Here is a 15,644-nt window from a genome sequence, read left to right on the forward strand (position 1 = left end):
GATCTGTTGTCTCAAACTGAGTGCTCAGCATCTCTCTAATGTGCAATGTGTTCGCAATGACACTTAGTAATGATCAAATCTTCAACATACAAAATGACATTGGATAGAGTAGTGAAAGGGTCTTGTAGTGTGAATCATGGTAAAGGGCAGTTAAGGAATCCTGTACAAGGGACTTGGGAGCTCATTTAACATCCATAAGCTTATATCAAGATTTCTTGAACACACAAAACATTGTATGATTGCATTTCCACACAGGTTCTATCAACTCAGTGGCATGTCAAGTGTTTTTTGTCAAGTCATTCAAAATATTCCAACCATACATAGCTAACTGCTACTTTAAATCTGTCAAATGTTATGTTCCAACCAAGGATGTTAATAGCTATCGTGTGTTATAGCTGGGTATTTAGGGCTATCCTTGCTTAGTTAATGTAATCTTCAATGTCATGCCTTCAATGTTTCTCAGTGCTGGTATGCAATTATTCACACTTAAAAGTTCTTAATATTAAGTGAGTTTTCACAGTAATCACCTAACAAAATTGAAAATGGCTGCAGGTCTGGCGTTAGTCCAATCCAGAAATTTTATACAGTCACCATACATCATAAAACATGCGACTTTTCAAAGCTCTACTCTTTATACTGATAATTATTGGTTGCCTCTCCCTTGGTCATGTCCAATCTGATGGAGAAAGAGCAAATGTTTCTGCAAAAACAACAGAAGAGAATGACCAATCAGATGGTCAGATGTCTTTGGTGCCTGCATTCTACATATTTGGGGACTCAACTGTAGATTGTGGCAATAACGATTACTTGGTAACTCTTGCACGAGCAGATATGCCACCATATGGAAGAGACTTTGATAGTCATCAAGCGACAGGAAGGTTTTGCAATGGGAAGATTAGTGTAGATTTTCTCGGTATGTAATCTAGTACATTGTACATCTATGTCAAAAGAGTATAGTAATTGAAGCTTTGACAGTGTAGAAATTCAGTTTGATGTTATTCCTAGGAACCAATTTGAAGTGTGGTGTGCATGCACTTTTTTTTTTGGGTGGCTAATAGAACAATGTCAGTTAAAAGTTTATTCAGGACAAACCGAAATGAAAGTTTGATGCTACAGAAAATCAGGGTGGTCTTATTCGTTGCCTGGGCCAATGTCAGGTATACCAGTCTGACAACATATCATATGAGAGAATGATTAAAGGGTTAGAAAGATGCAAAACATTGAAAGCAATGTCCATTTTGCATAGTCATAGCCAAAAACCTGATTTTGAGGACATGATGTACAGTTTGAACATGCCTTGGGATATAAGTTTGACCAAAGTTTTACCAGATGTTACTTTCAGGCTTACAATGTGGTACCGAGTGCAAGTACCTTCACTCATATACCTCCTCTTCCACAAGATGCCATCAAGTCTCTTATCTTTATGGGCCCGCATTGACTATTTTAGCATGTTGTGCAGTAAAGAATTAGCTTCCTCCGGTTTTAAGTCACCTGTGTCATGCACTTGGTCATCTAAAATATGACTTCTGCCAAAATTTGCCCTTTTTTAGCACAGTAAAGGCTTTGAAGGTAAACTGACATTGAAGAAAGCAGGGGTGCCTCTCATATATAAATTGCAATATAGTTGTAAACAGATACATTCTCGTGTTTTCTGAACTGAGTTCCTGAAAGTGCCGAGTGTGATGCCTCTTCTACCATTCTGATAGCATTTTTTACACGAAAGTCATTGGTTAGGAAGTTGCCTTAGGTCTGCAAAACATTTAGGGTACCTAAACAAGAGAAAGAACTCCTTTGTGAGGAGCATGATGCACAGTTTTGAATATTGCCTTGGGACATACATTTGACCAAAGTTTTATAAAAAATTCTTTCAGGCTAACACCATGTCACCATGATACCCAGCCTGGGCACCTTTCATCAATGTACCTTCTCTTGCACAAGATTTTGTGAAGTATCCTGCCCCTAACTTGGTCCAATACCAGAAAAAGGAAATTTTTGGAGGTGAATCTTTTGAAATGGAGACCCGCTCTCCTAGATTCCAATCCAAGCTTTGCAAAGGTCACCTCTGATAAGATGGAATCTCTAGCCATCCAAGTTGAACATTTATATGCCAATTGCTCAACCACCCAGATCTTGTGTTGAATGCAATATGAGTAATCATAGAGGTCACTTTGCTGTTTGATCAGTCTATGATCATCCTTTATTGTGATAAAAGCATATTTCTCAATAATATGCTGCAGCATCAATATAAATATCTCCTAGGTAGACAATCCTGCCCAAGTCTGATCTCTTTGAAGCTCTAGGCTATTGCTAGATGGACTGGCCTTTTGTGAATCATAGCTTCTTCCTGTCCCCACCCTTGTTCTATGCCTCTATATAGTAATTTGGATTGGCAACTCTTGCATGTCCCTTGTTCCCTATCCTCATTTACCATTCCCATTTCTCATCCCATGCGACTATGAACATCTCCAAGAAGAGTCTACCTTATGTCATATTCTAGAAGCATCCTATTGAGGATCTCACCAAATGGCTGAAAAAAAGACATCTTTAAACACTTTAATAAGGTCTTTGACATGTGACTTGCACAGTCATCTCCTACTTGTGAGCCTCAGTTTGAGTCAGATAGGGACATTAGGAGGTGTGACACTAAACTTGTCGTGTTTTGAGGGAGGAGGCAGCTCTTTCTAGAGCATGCATAACAGTGCATTTCTTTTTTAGTCGGTTTTAGGTGTGTTCACATTGGTAGAGGATGGTTTCCATCCCTTTGCATTCCTTGTTCAATGGCAAGAGGTTGCATTCACACTCGACAAGGGTGATCGACATTTTTTGGGCCATCTATAATATTTTATTCATATTTTTTATGTTAGCTAGTTTTTGACCTCCTAGGATTAGATCGGCCATTTTTTCGTGGTTTTTTGGCCATATATAGCCTTGCCTTCAGAGGCTACCATTATCATTCTTGCAAGTCTTTTGTACACTCTCACACTTGAGAACAGTCCTCTCTCTTTTGGTGCTGCCTTCTGTCATCAGCTTGATCCAGTGCCCTCATTGATGCCTTGGGCTGTGTGCAAGGAGGACTCATCAGTCCTCTTTGTATTTAACATTCTTTTGGAGTTCAGTGCAGATTTTCTTCTTCCATTCTCTTCTTTCATTGCATTCATTCTCTTCCCTTCTCTCTTTGTTTTTGTGTTTCCTATTCTGACGTGCATTCTCACATGGTATCATCATCAAAGTGAGGACTTGAAGGTTTTATGAAGAGAAGAGCACACTCAACTTGTTGTTTGGAGCAGATTTGTCACAAAGAACACAGATTTTCTGCCTTGTTCGGCGTGTAGGGCATCTACGACCTCTCTTTGCAGGTTGTAGTTGATTTTCCCTCTATTTGGATAGTCCCACACCAAAATGCAAGAGTTTTTTTGTGTGTTTGCAGACCTATTTGAAGAGTTACGGAGTATGAGGAGTGTGTCACTTTAATATCACTTTTAATGTCACATTAATGTCACAAGGAGACTCTTCTTTGGATAGGCAGTGCCATCAGTCAAACTGTCATGAAGAGCAATGTAAAGATCAACATTCAAAGCCTCATTCTCACTTTGTTCAATCCAAAAGATTGAAGGTCCCTTCTCTTCCTTGCTTCCCTACATGTTTTTCATAGGGTTTGTACTATAGGTCTCACATAGCCATGATGGCACCTTCTGCTTAGATCCCCGTGTGTCATACTCTTCCCAAAGAAGATATTGACTTGATGGTGCGAATTACTCCCTTTGATCATGCAAAGTAAAGTGTACACTTGACACCTTTGACTTGCATCCCTTGGTAGGACGATCTCAGCGAAGGACATGGTGACAATTCTCATTACGTAACTACCATCTCCCAAATATGATGTCTTCTACAATAGCTTTCTTACCTCTAGGGTTTGGGAAGCTCTTTCATAGGAAGAGCTAGCTCCACTTGTTCTAAAGCACAAAGAGCAACTCAAAGAGATTGGTGTTAGTGCATCTAGCCTTTCTAGAGTTTTTACAGTAGGTTTGGGATGAAGCAACAAGAAGGACAAGGAGGCCAAGAAGAAGAAGAAAAAGAAGAAGCAAGTCAAACATTGGGAGTCCTCTTTAAGCTTTGACACCAATTTAGAAAAGCCTAAATGTCCACATTGTGGAAAGGGTATCCATCTTGAGAAGAAGTGTTTGAAAAAATACCCTCACCTTTATCCGAGAGCAAAGGATGGAGGTAAATCATCACAACCTTCCTTTACCTCTTAAACAACTATTACATATGAGTCCATGTTCCTTCACATCCATGAGATAGAGGAGCCTTCTTCATCACTTGTCTCATCTTTTGAGTGGCCTTGGCTCATTAACAGTGGTTCTTCGAGTTGTATGACTTCTCGAGGGGATTTGTTGAAGGATGTTTGTCCATTAGAGGGTATAGTCATTATTTCTTACATTTATTTGGTGCCTATTAGTGGTGTTGGCACTTTCATGTTATTGCCTAACCATCCATTGAGCTCTGTTTTAGAAGTCCTTCATGTTCCAGATTTGGGATTTCCAGTCCTCTCAGTTTGTGGCCTTACTAGAATTTACACCTGGGTTGTCATTCTTCCTCGAGCCATTTTAGTGATAGGTTGGTAGGAGAGTCTAGGCTTTACATGTTCCATTTCCCTTTCATTGTATAGGGTCCTCCGAGGCAGTCTTCCATTGTTGCACTAGTTCCCGATTTTCCACCATCTTTCCCATAGGTCCCATTCCATCCTTCACTATCTCCTCTTGTGGTTCCCTCGTATCTCCCATCCTTTTCAAGGGGACGATATTAATGGTGTGGTTATGGATTCCCTAGTCCCCTTTTTTTTAAAGAGAGGGATACCTAGATTGTGAGGGGCTTCTTCATCAATAGACTTCATGGATGAATCTCATCAGCATTGGCACTTCTTCTACTACCCTTGGATCCATTCCATCTTCTTTGGCCTTCAATCACATCCAGGATCTGAGAGGGGGTGTTAGTAGTCATGTGAGTTGCACATTCATCTTTTGCTTGTGAGCCTCATTCTGAGTTAGATGTGGCCATTAGCAGGTTTGACACTTAGTCTATCATGTGTTTTGATGGAGGAGGCAACTGATTTTAGAGAATGCATATTATAGTGCAAGGCAGCCCTTGTATAGCGAATGTGCCTGCAATGAGGGTTTTTGGGAATGAGGAAAACTAGGATGGGAGATAGAATGGACTGAGTGGAGAATTGCCAAATTGACCAAAACCCTTATTGGAGTACCTGCAATGAGGGTGTTGGGAGTGAAGAAAACTAGGATCGGAGATAAAATGGACTGAGTGGGGAATTGCTGAATCAACAAGGCCTATTATGAATTGATCCTATTATGGACCTTCAAACAAGTGCTTGAGCCTCAAGGCCCAAAAATAAGGGCATTGACCAAAATTGGGATACAGCTTTTAATTTCCCATGTCGGCTTAGTTAAAGGCTCACAAATAGGAGATGACTATGATTGTTAACAACCCCACACTGATGTTGGAAGGCAAGGCAATGGTAGAGCCTTTGTGAAGATGTCTGCCATAGTGCCTCTGCCTGTTGTTGGACAATATAGAAGCTCTAACTCCTGATCCAAGCTACTTTTGAACATAATATTAGTGGAACTTATTGTGCTATCAAGCTATCTTAGGTTTATTCCTAAAGTTAATAAGCTAATTTCTCTTGGCTCTTGTATAACCCCAAACCTAATCTAGATAAGACTTTTGTCAATCCCAAGCTTGAGAGTTTTTGGTAGGACAATTGAAGTGTGATAAAAGAGGATCATGGGCTTACCAATTCTATTATCCTGAATTATCCCAGATATCCCTAATCGCACACTCCTACTGTTGTGTTTTCATCAGCACTCATTGCCCTCATCATCACCATCAGCTTGCTGCCTTGCTCCCAACACCGCCATGATATATGGCATTGAGATTTGGTGGTTTTCTGTGTTTGGGATCCATTCCAGAGGATTTCACTCTCCTTCAGCATCTCTCAGCCCTCTCTCAAGAGTGACTGTTGGACAGCCTTGCTCTTCTTGAGCACTTTGTTGTATCACCCCTCTATATTCTTGGTTTGTTCATTGAGTTATCATTTGTTCATTTCTCTTCTCATTCTATGAGTTCAATTTTCAATCATGTGTTTGGCTTACACTCTACATTGTCTTTGTAAACCTTAGTGTATCCTCATATGTGCTTCGTGTTAGCACCAAGCACAAGGTTCTAGCTATGGCACGTATGAAATGCCCCCATAGATCTCCAGCTCACACGTGACATGGGGCAAACTATAGAAGCATAGAAAGAAACATGAAGGGGTGCATATTAGACTTGCCTCTGAGTTGTAAAGCCTAATAGGCTCACCCTCGATCTTGGGACCGACAACATGTTGAGCCAAGCTCCCATCACAAGGACTAATCTTTGGACACACAATGTACGAGGTTATCCAGAGGTAAATCTAGCTTTGTTGATCTTTATTGTATATGCCTGCGGCCTGACCAGTCCTCATCCCTACTGGAGGCACCATAGGAGGATATAGACGATATTGGCATGCCATCAAGCAGCTCTACCCTGATGCTTCAACTTATCCATGTTGGATCGACCCATGAGAGATATCTTGGGATGATATTGATACCCATATTAGTTCCACACTGTATTAGACCCCTGGTGCTTTTTTAGGACTTTCAGTAATCTATTGTTTCTTGGCTAGGTGTTTCCTTTTTCATTATAGTTTCTCTATTTTACTTTGAAAACATGACAGTTCCTAGAACTTCAAATGTATCTAAATTTGTCTCATAGGCCAATTTGGCCTCTTGTAGATGATAATACACCTTTCTTTCTTTCTTTCTCAACTTGGTCAAATGCATGAGCAATTTGGCAAACATAAATTGAAGATTTGAGCTTCGAATTTGGACCTTAAGTGTTGCTGATTGGGAAGTACTATTCCCAAGTTTGAAATCAATAGGAGGTTTGCATGGCTGCATTGGGATACATGCATGCATGCCTCGGTGTTTGGTGAATGTTGTGGATGTAAAATTCAGTTAGTGGACAGCAGATTTGATGAGATTCTGGAGGTCTACATGAGGGCTGATGTGCGTGCAATAGGATAAATTCAATATGGGCTCCCTTGGTTGTGGAATCAAGGGGAAAATTGAATGATTATTGCCGTTGGTTATTTGGAGCAGTGAGAGGTTCCAAAGTTTGTAAGAGATTATGCTTGGTCCACAGAGGAATTTGGGAACTTTTGGATGTGATAGATAGCACAAAGGTTTAAACATGCTCCTGCAAGTTGACACTGTTGTACTGTGATTACATTAGGCATCATCAGAAGTACTTTGTGTAAAGGTCATATCCTAAGTGTGTTACTGATTCTCAGTTGATTCAGTTGTCATACAAGATATATATGACCCGTTTTTTGGGTTTGGGCACAATATATTGGGCAACAAGGTTACTCTTATTTTGGGGATTGGGAGTGAGTTGGGGTGCTACTGTATAATTCTATTGGGTGCAAGCAGAGTGGCTATTCAGATATGACCATCATTGTGGCAGAGAGCCTTGCCTATCTTTGGTACAAGGAAGTATTAAATTGAACAGACTGTGTACTTAATGGGCAACTCATGACTTCAGCAAATGTCTTTAAGCATCAAATAAGGGTGTTTTTTCAATTTGTTTATATGCAGCTTCTTATATGGGATTGCCATTAATCCCAACCGCACTTGCAACAACAAATGTTAGTGCAATGACAAAAGGCCTGAATTATGCATCGGCAGGTGCTGGAATACTCCCACAGTCTGGTTCCGACCTTGTAAGCCACTTGGAACATGTGACTTTGACTATTGACTCAGTGTATTCTTCTTAAACCTCCTTCACATTCCAAGAAACATGCACACAACCAGATGTCTTATATTCATTTATAATGTCTTTCTCATATATGAGATTTGCAAGGCAAGCTTAGTGAATTTCAGAGTAATGAGAAAGCATGCTTCAAAACTGATCCACTTTTGGCATTCTAACAGGGGCAACACATCTCCTTCAGTGAGCAACTTGGTCTTTTCTCAAACTCAGAAGCAAAAATGTCTCTGATCTTGGGACAGTCAAGCACAAAAGCCACCATAAAAAAGTCTGTCTTTTATTTCTCAATTGGCAATAATGACTTTATACATTACTACCTACGAAATGTGTCAGGCATCCTAGGGACGGAGAGCTCGATTGACTTTAGTAGCATGCTGCTGGAACATCTGTCCAACCATCTAAAGGTAATTTTCATAGATGCATGCAATCACAGTAGAATGGGCAAGTTTAAAGGATTATCTTTAATGGGCAATCGCATGCGTTTCTCCAAATGTATTAAGCAACAAGGTGGAACTCTGCTTAGGAATACTGACAATATGATAATATGGGTTCTGGAATTTTCCCTAAGAAAGTGGTGGCATTGCTCCAGTAGTTCTCTGAAGGCTCAAATTTCAGGGTTAACAGTCCATGGGGTCTGTCTTCTTACCCATATTGCTTCACATGCAACGAAACAAGCAACCTTGTATTCTGTCTTGTAATGCCAGTTTTGGTTGCTTGTTATTGATCCAAGAGAAAATTCCTAAATCTATAGAGAAGGGAATATTCGGAAATTGACTTCCTAAAATCACTGTCACTTGCCCAATTTGAGTCACACTTCCCCAAAAGAGAGCTTTCGAAATTGTATGTGATATCATAGTCAAGAGTTCCCTTCAAGCATTGGATTACCCACATCCGAGCTTTCCAATGACTCTCGTGGTTTTTTTTGAGAACTTACTCAAAATACCAACAACAAAATTGATATCTGGTTTGGTGTTGCACAAATAGATGAGGTTGTTGCAGTCTAATAATAAGTTGCTAGGATTGAAAAGTGTTTTGGTCCAACTAAGGAACTTGTATATCGTACAAGGTGTGAATTAAGCAAAGCAATATACACAGAAGATGAAAGCTAGGTCTGCATAAGGCAAAGCTATACACAACCAAGATGAAACCTAGAGTGGTAAAAAGGGGTTGGGGGGGCGGTTGGCTGGGAAACTGGGTAAGCTGTAAAGTTTTGCTGAAAGCTTTTGCTTAGTTTTCTTTTTTGACTAATTCCAATTTGTCTTACAAACTCTTATTAGGATGCATGAGAAAACATAAAGTGGGAAGATCCCCATGGCTGTTCACTTGGAAAGGTGTGGTTGTAATGGTTTCTGAGCACCTCAGAGAGTTGTTCATAATCATAATATAAGAGACATAAAATAGACTTTGTCCTGAATCATATTGATTTTGGCTTATCAGAGTTAGTGGCAAGGCATCCTGATTGCTTCTAAAATACTGTACCAAGACATCTAACATGTTTACAAATCTGTGCTAATTTGGAGCTTTAATTTTTACGTTGTCTTTGTTGCAGTTCTTACTAGGTGGTGGCATTGAGAAGGTTGTGCTTGTTGGAATTGGCCCTCTTGGATGCGCGCCTAACTTCTTATCTGCATATAATAGCAGTTCTGGAAATTGCATTTCAGAGATTAATGCTCTTGTGAAAGAGTACAACCTTGGTCTTGCATTGTTGACAGCAGAGCTACGAGCAGAATTTCCTGATCCTGATATCATATTTTGTGACATCTTTGATGGTGTATATGATATTGTTGTACATGCTGAATCCTATGGTGAGCTTGCATTTTTTTCAGTTAAGTTCTCTTGGATGTATACTTGTGCCTGGTGTTAACAGTCATAACAAAATGCAGTGTAGAGCTACAGAAAAGACTGTGTGTGTGTGTGTGTAGTGTGAAGTGATAAAAACACTAGTTGGAAAAGTGGTGTGTGGGTTTTTACCCCACAAGTGCACTGATATCCAATCAATAGTAGAAAATCTATCTGTTGTGGAAGACCTGAAATACACTTTGAGACTGCAGTCAGATAGTAGCATATGCTGGCTATGCCAAAACTTTCTCAGATTGCAGCTTGCATATTTTTGATGAGGAAGAGCGTGAAGTTCAAATAGACCAATAAAGAAACTCTAAGGCCTTTAATAAAGTGAAACATGCAGCAAACACACAGCAAGTTTGGATTATTCCCCATATTTCAGAAAAACATTTTGAGGTGCATTGTGTCACTTAAAAGCATCAAAGCAGTCCAAGTTGCTGTAATTCATGCTCTCAGTATAAGAAACATCATCTTTGAAACAGGGATTTCTGTAATAACACATCATCAGAGTTTGAGATATATTTCAATTCGAAGAAGCTGCCATAGAATTTAATGAGATGCACAAAAGTTCTCTAATGAGTTTCTATTAAGAAGCTATCATGGTGGAAGGTTGAATTCTGAAGGTGACATGCATTCACTAAATTATGTACAAGAGCAATTCAATTTTTTTGGACAGTACTTAATTTTATTGCGTTATGTTTATCTTTTGGGGATACTTGGAATAAGCTTTAGACAGCTGTGCTTGGTATAGGGAATAAAGGGCTTAACTACAAACAAATTAGACTTTTTCTTTTCTGGGTGGCTGCAAACCCTTGTTTGCCATATTCAGAGCCATGACATGTACAGGTCAAATTTGACCTGTGCAAGTAGGCTCAATGAAGTTGATAGCTCACATGGCCAAGGACATACGACTCGATTCCACTTTGCACCATCTAAGTCGAGACTTCTAGGAGTGCACGGAGTACCCTCTAAATGTGGCTTTGTAGCAGCTGTTGATGTTGTTGCTTCAGTAGCCCAAGTCCACTTGCCAGCTCACATCATGCTCCCAAAACAGCTAGATCTGCCTGATCTTGACTTGCGTATGCCCACCACATCTTCCTTGTCTATACTTCACAAGTGCAAGCCAATGATCTGCATGTGGCACATTTGTGACCAAGACTACAGAGTTGATGGGAATCTTACCAAGGGAGTCCAAGTGATTACCCCAGAGAGGCCAAGACATCGGACAAAGAGTGCTCGTTGGTTGCCTAGTGGCCTATCAGGTATTTCAGAGGCGGATGGAACCACATTGAAATTTTGGGTGAGTATAGATGGTTTGCGCCCCTAGTAAGCTATATAGTAGTCTTCAAACCTACAAGTAATGCTATTGTGTCCTAGCACTGATTCGAAACATGACATATTAAAATAATGAGGGTGATAGCAAATGAATAGATGTTATGATTTTGGCACTAAAATTATGTAAAGAAGAGAGAAAGGAGAGTGAAAAAAGGCAAAAGAAATAAAGAACACCTTATAAGCACAACACTTGCTTTGTGTCTATACTCATCAAGACATCCATCCTTGGACAGGGTTAGCATGCCTATGTAAAATCACAACTCATTGGAAATACTTACTGATGGTGTATTATAGCCTTTGCTATGCTTTGGTACCAACTCTATATGTGGGCATACTATATTTGGGCTTTGCCCTAAGGCTCAAGAGGTATGGAGGGGAGCCCTTATGCAGGTGTTTCATGGCATTGCAAAGTCTATGATGGTGACATGGGAGATGATTACATGGGTCACAGATAGAGGCCTAACTTGGGGGTATGAGGATGTATAGGAAAGTCATGCCTACCTTGGCTTAGGTCAGTTTTTGAGCAGGATTGCCATGTCAGATTTTTAATAGATAGTGTGGACTCAAAGGTAGTGTTATAGATGGGGGTTGGGGCTCCTAGCTAGCACTATTGCTTGGTATATATGGACTGCCCAATGTTGTGATGCTATAAACTTATTGGACATATTCACTTCAGAGACTCTCTAGGATTTGAATAGATATTGCCTATGCTCTTAGTGGGAGAGGATATAGGGTGGTTTGAAGACTGTAAGGAGGAGAGGTGCTTTTCTCAAGACTTGGATTTTGGCACTTTCTTTCATTGTCAGCCACACATGGTTTGGCATTATAGATGTGTTGATTGGTTAGTCATTTAGGCCTTGCAATAAGCTTCCACCTTTGTTGCATATTTTGCTTTGGAAGCCTCTTATAGGGCTGTTTTACACTTGGTCGTGGGATACTTTGTCTCGAGGGATTTATTAATAGAATCTTTTTCCTTTGGAAAAAATAACAAGATTTTTGGTAGTCAAAGAAGATTTCTATATTTGTCTAACATTACTAGCTGAATCAATACCTTCACTAAGGGAAAAGTAAGCACAATATGGGATTAGAGTGTTGAGCTTAAAAATGCATTATATTTAGCCCTTTATTACAGCCCCAGAACTTAATTATTACCGAACTTTCCTAGAGGTGTCTATGTCCCATAAGCCAACAAACCCTAATATGGGAGGATCCACACATCTATAAATGGGGGGTAGCCCATTCACTCAGCCCCAAAACTTAATTATTATCAAACTTTCCTAGAGGATGTCTACGTCCCATAAACCAAACCCTAAAATGGGAGGATCCACTCATCTATAAATGGGAGGTAGCCCGTCCACTCAGCCTATCTCGTCATTGGAGGTTCATTATCAGCTGGCGCCTAGTCTACAGTGTTGTTTACACCCCTCCCTTGCAGATGCCTCAATTTGTGTTGCTGACAACTCTTTCCCAGCCTGAGGCACTTCTTGACAGCTGTTGCCATCACTCCTATTGCATCCAAGAGCTTTCCCAGATTTGCATTTATTGCTGCTTACTATCACCCTGATCAGCTTGGAGGTTTTTGTCCCAAACAGCCACCAGATTTTGCAGCAGTTTTCTGCTGCCCATCATATTCTTTCTCCTTATTAGGAGCAGTTACCAGTGCAGACTGATCCACATTTTCAGCCAGACCTGCATTTTAGGCTGCTCCTTTGTCCAACTTCACTCTATTCAGGCCGCCTTATTGCTGCTGCCTCAGCCTAATCTTGAGATCATACTCTTTGCCCCGATCCTTCAAAGACACAGGAGTTCAAGGTTTTGTATTCATTTTGCATATTGTGTTAATTGCATTGAGCATTGTATCTATTCATTCATTCATTCATCTATTGTGTTCATTGTGTCTAAGCTGCCCTAACCCTACCGAGTTCTATGATCAGTCCCTGCTTTGTCATACGATTGTGTTTGTGTTTTGTGTTCGAGTATTTCATTACATAGAGGAGCCTCCATTACCTTTGGTTGAGATGTCCTCCATGAATGAGGTGTGGGCAACAAAGCTCTAGCATCTACAAACTGCAAAAATGAGATTGGACTAAGTGGGAGGACAGGCTGTCTATTTATAGATAGTTTGGGGCCTGCTTTGTCATATGATTGTGTTTGCGTTTTGTGTTCGAGTATTTCATTACATAGAGGAGCCTCCATTACCTTTGGTTGAGATGCCCTCCATGAATGAGGTGTGGGCAACAAAGCTCTAGCACCTACAAACTGCAAAAATGAGATTGGATTAAGTGGGAGGATAGGCTGTCTATTTATAGATAGTTTGGGGCCTCCCAAAGTAGTGTTTTGCATGTGGGATAATGAAACTCTCTAGAACTGTATTTGTTTAAAAGAAATGCTCTAAATTCATTAAGTAGCTTAAGTTTTGGGTTTGTTTGACTAAGGCTAATGATGTTTTCTCTCAACACAACCTCTTAGGTCCAAAGCTAGAACTAGAAAGGGACTATAAACAAGCCCAAGCCCTTTTTCTGTTCTTTTCCCAAGGCTTCCTATCCCAAAGCCGCCAAGGCATCAGGCAAAGGGTGTATGTTAGCTGCGGAGTGACCTACCAAGACTACAAAGGCGATGGTTACCTTACGGAGGGAGCCCCAGTGTTCACCCCAGAGAGGATAGAGTATTGAACAAAGTGTGCTTGTTGGCTGCCTAGTGTCCTACAAGTCTTATAAAGATGGATGGAAACACAATGGATTTTTTTATAGAGGGCTTTTGTATTGTGTTTCAAAAGATCTAGTATTAAGTAAGGGTTTTCCATGAGTTTTCAAGCTATTAAATAATAGCGTCCAAAACGAAGAAAGAGATGGTCATCCCCAAGGCCTTCACAAAGCAAACAAGATTATCTGTAAAGAAAAATACCCTAACACAGAAACATAAATAGAAATCGTACGACAAAGCACAGACTGATAAAAAGAACATAGTTAGGGTTAGGGTTAGAGTAACTCAGAGACAATGAACACAGTGAATAAATGAAATGATATGACTACTAATAATACGATGCTCATGTAGCAAACACACTATGCAGTGAATGAATACTGAACGTCGAGTTCTTGTATCTCTAGGATGAGGACAGGGGTAATGAGCTGGAGAGTGTGTCGTACTCCGAACGGATTCCGAATTGCAGCAAGGCAGCCTCCGGATGTCGAACACTAGCTAACGCAGCAGTGAGAAGTTGGATCTGATGCAAACAACAGTGAGGAGAGAGAAAGACTAAAAACGCAGGCAGGACAGTCTGTAGGAGAGAGAAAGACTAAAAACGGAGCCTGCGGGAGAGAGAAAGACTGAAACGCAGGCAGGATAGCCTGCAGGAGAGAGAAAGACTAAAAACGGAGCCTGCAAGAGAGAGAAAGACTGCAATCGCTGCAGACAGGAGAGAAAACTGTTAGGGCGGCAGCTGGAGTCTGCAAACGCAGCAGTTTGTTGGCATGGTAGGCTGTATGACAGTAGTGCAGATGAACATCAGTCAGTTGCCAGGCAGAAACAGCAACAATCAGCGTGTGGAGGGCTAGAAACAAGTGTCAGACTGTAGGGAACAATGATGGATAGCAAGGGCTGAGATGTCCTCCGTGATCGGGGTGTGGGCAGCAAACTGATAACACCTGAAACTTGCAAAAACGAGATTGTAAAAGAATAGAGGGCCGACTGCCAATTTATAGAAAATTGGGGTTCTAGATCCTCTCCCACTTAACTTTCTCGATCCGCTTCCCGTTTTAGGGTTTTGGCTAAAATAAGCCTAAAATAAGCATGTTTTGGGGCTGTTTAAGTGGCTCTTGCATTTCTTAGCACAACACCCCCTCTCAGACCCAAAATAGAACGAGAAAAGTAGGCCAGCCTAAATTTTGATTTATCCCAAGGTGGACATCCCACCCCAAAGCAGCCATGGCATCGGACAAAAGGTACACGTCGGCTGCCCAGTGACCTACCAAGACTACAGAGGCGATGGATATCTTACCAAGGGAGCCCAAGTGATCACCCCAGAGAGATTAGGGCATTGGACCAAGGGTGCGTGTCGGCTGCCCAAGGGCCTACCAAGGTCTACAAAGGTGGATGGAATCAACAATGGACTTGTTTGTTTTGTTTTGTTTTTTTTTTTGAAAAGTGTTTTGAAAATACATAAGTAATATAGGGGTAGCGGCAGATTAAGTAACAGATAGGAAAAGATAAAGAGAGTTTTAAACCCAAGTTATTCACAAAACTAGCAAGCCAATCCCTCGCACTGATGAGGATAAGTGCCTGAGGATGATAAAAGTGAGTGTATGTGCCAATCATGTGTTGAATATGTGAGAGGTATAAAAAGCGGTGGACTTAGCAAGACAAGCAAAGCAAGCAAGCAAGCAAGGGTAGGGAAACTGCCTTTAGAAGAACTGCCATGTGTTATGCTATGAATATGGTGGATCCTAGAGTCGACCACTCCAAAAGACCGAAAAGGGATAAATGCGCACAGATGCATGTTGACATGAACAGAATGCCAATGCATAGGGTAATGCAAAGGGAGATGCAAGATGTCATGCTCATGCAATATGCTATGCAACGGTGCCACTGGGACAGTGCCCTCGCAGGGG

The 15,644-nt window shown here is 40.8% G+C and overlaps 1 protein-coding gene across 4 annotated transcripts in view; it reads left to right on the forward strand.

Moving 5' to 3' along the window:
• LOC148013652 (GDSL esterase/lipase 7-like) overlaps positions 1 to 15,644 on the forward strand; it is a 60,864-nt gene that overhangs the window by 18,806 nt on the left and 26,414 nt on the right. For 2 of the 4 annotated variants that reach the window (XM_087668460.1, XM_087668463.1), the window contains exons 2-5: positions 553 to 913; positions 7,689 to 7,813; positions 8,025 to 8,264; positions 9,410 to 9,665. In XM_087668460.1, the coding sequence (XP_087524586.1) occupies positions 607 to 913; positions 7,689 to 7,813; positions 8,025 to 8,264; positions 9,410 to 9,665 (928 nt within the window). In that variant the 5' untranslated portion in view covers positions 553 to 606. The remainder of the gene's footprint in view (positions 1 to 552; positions 914 to 7,688; positions 7,814 to 8,024; positions 8,265 to 9,409; positions 9,666 to 15,644) is intronic. The other 2 variants (XM_087668462.1, XM_087668461.1) reach the window with 2 other exon arrangements.

This window comes from Lygodium microphyllum, chromosome 26 (genome assembly GCF_053477565.2).
Source record: "Lygodium microphyllum isolate KBCC chromosome 26, Lygodium_microphyllum_v1.1.10, whole genome shotgun sequence".
NCBI classification, from domain to species: domain Eukaryota; kingdom Viridiplantae; phylum Streptophyta; class Polypodiopsida; order Schizaeales; family Lygodiaceae; genus Lygodium; species Lygodium microphyllum.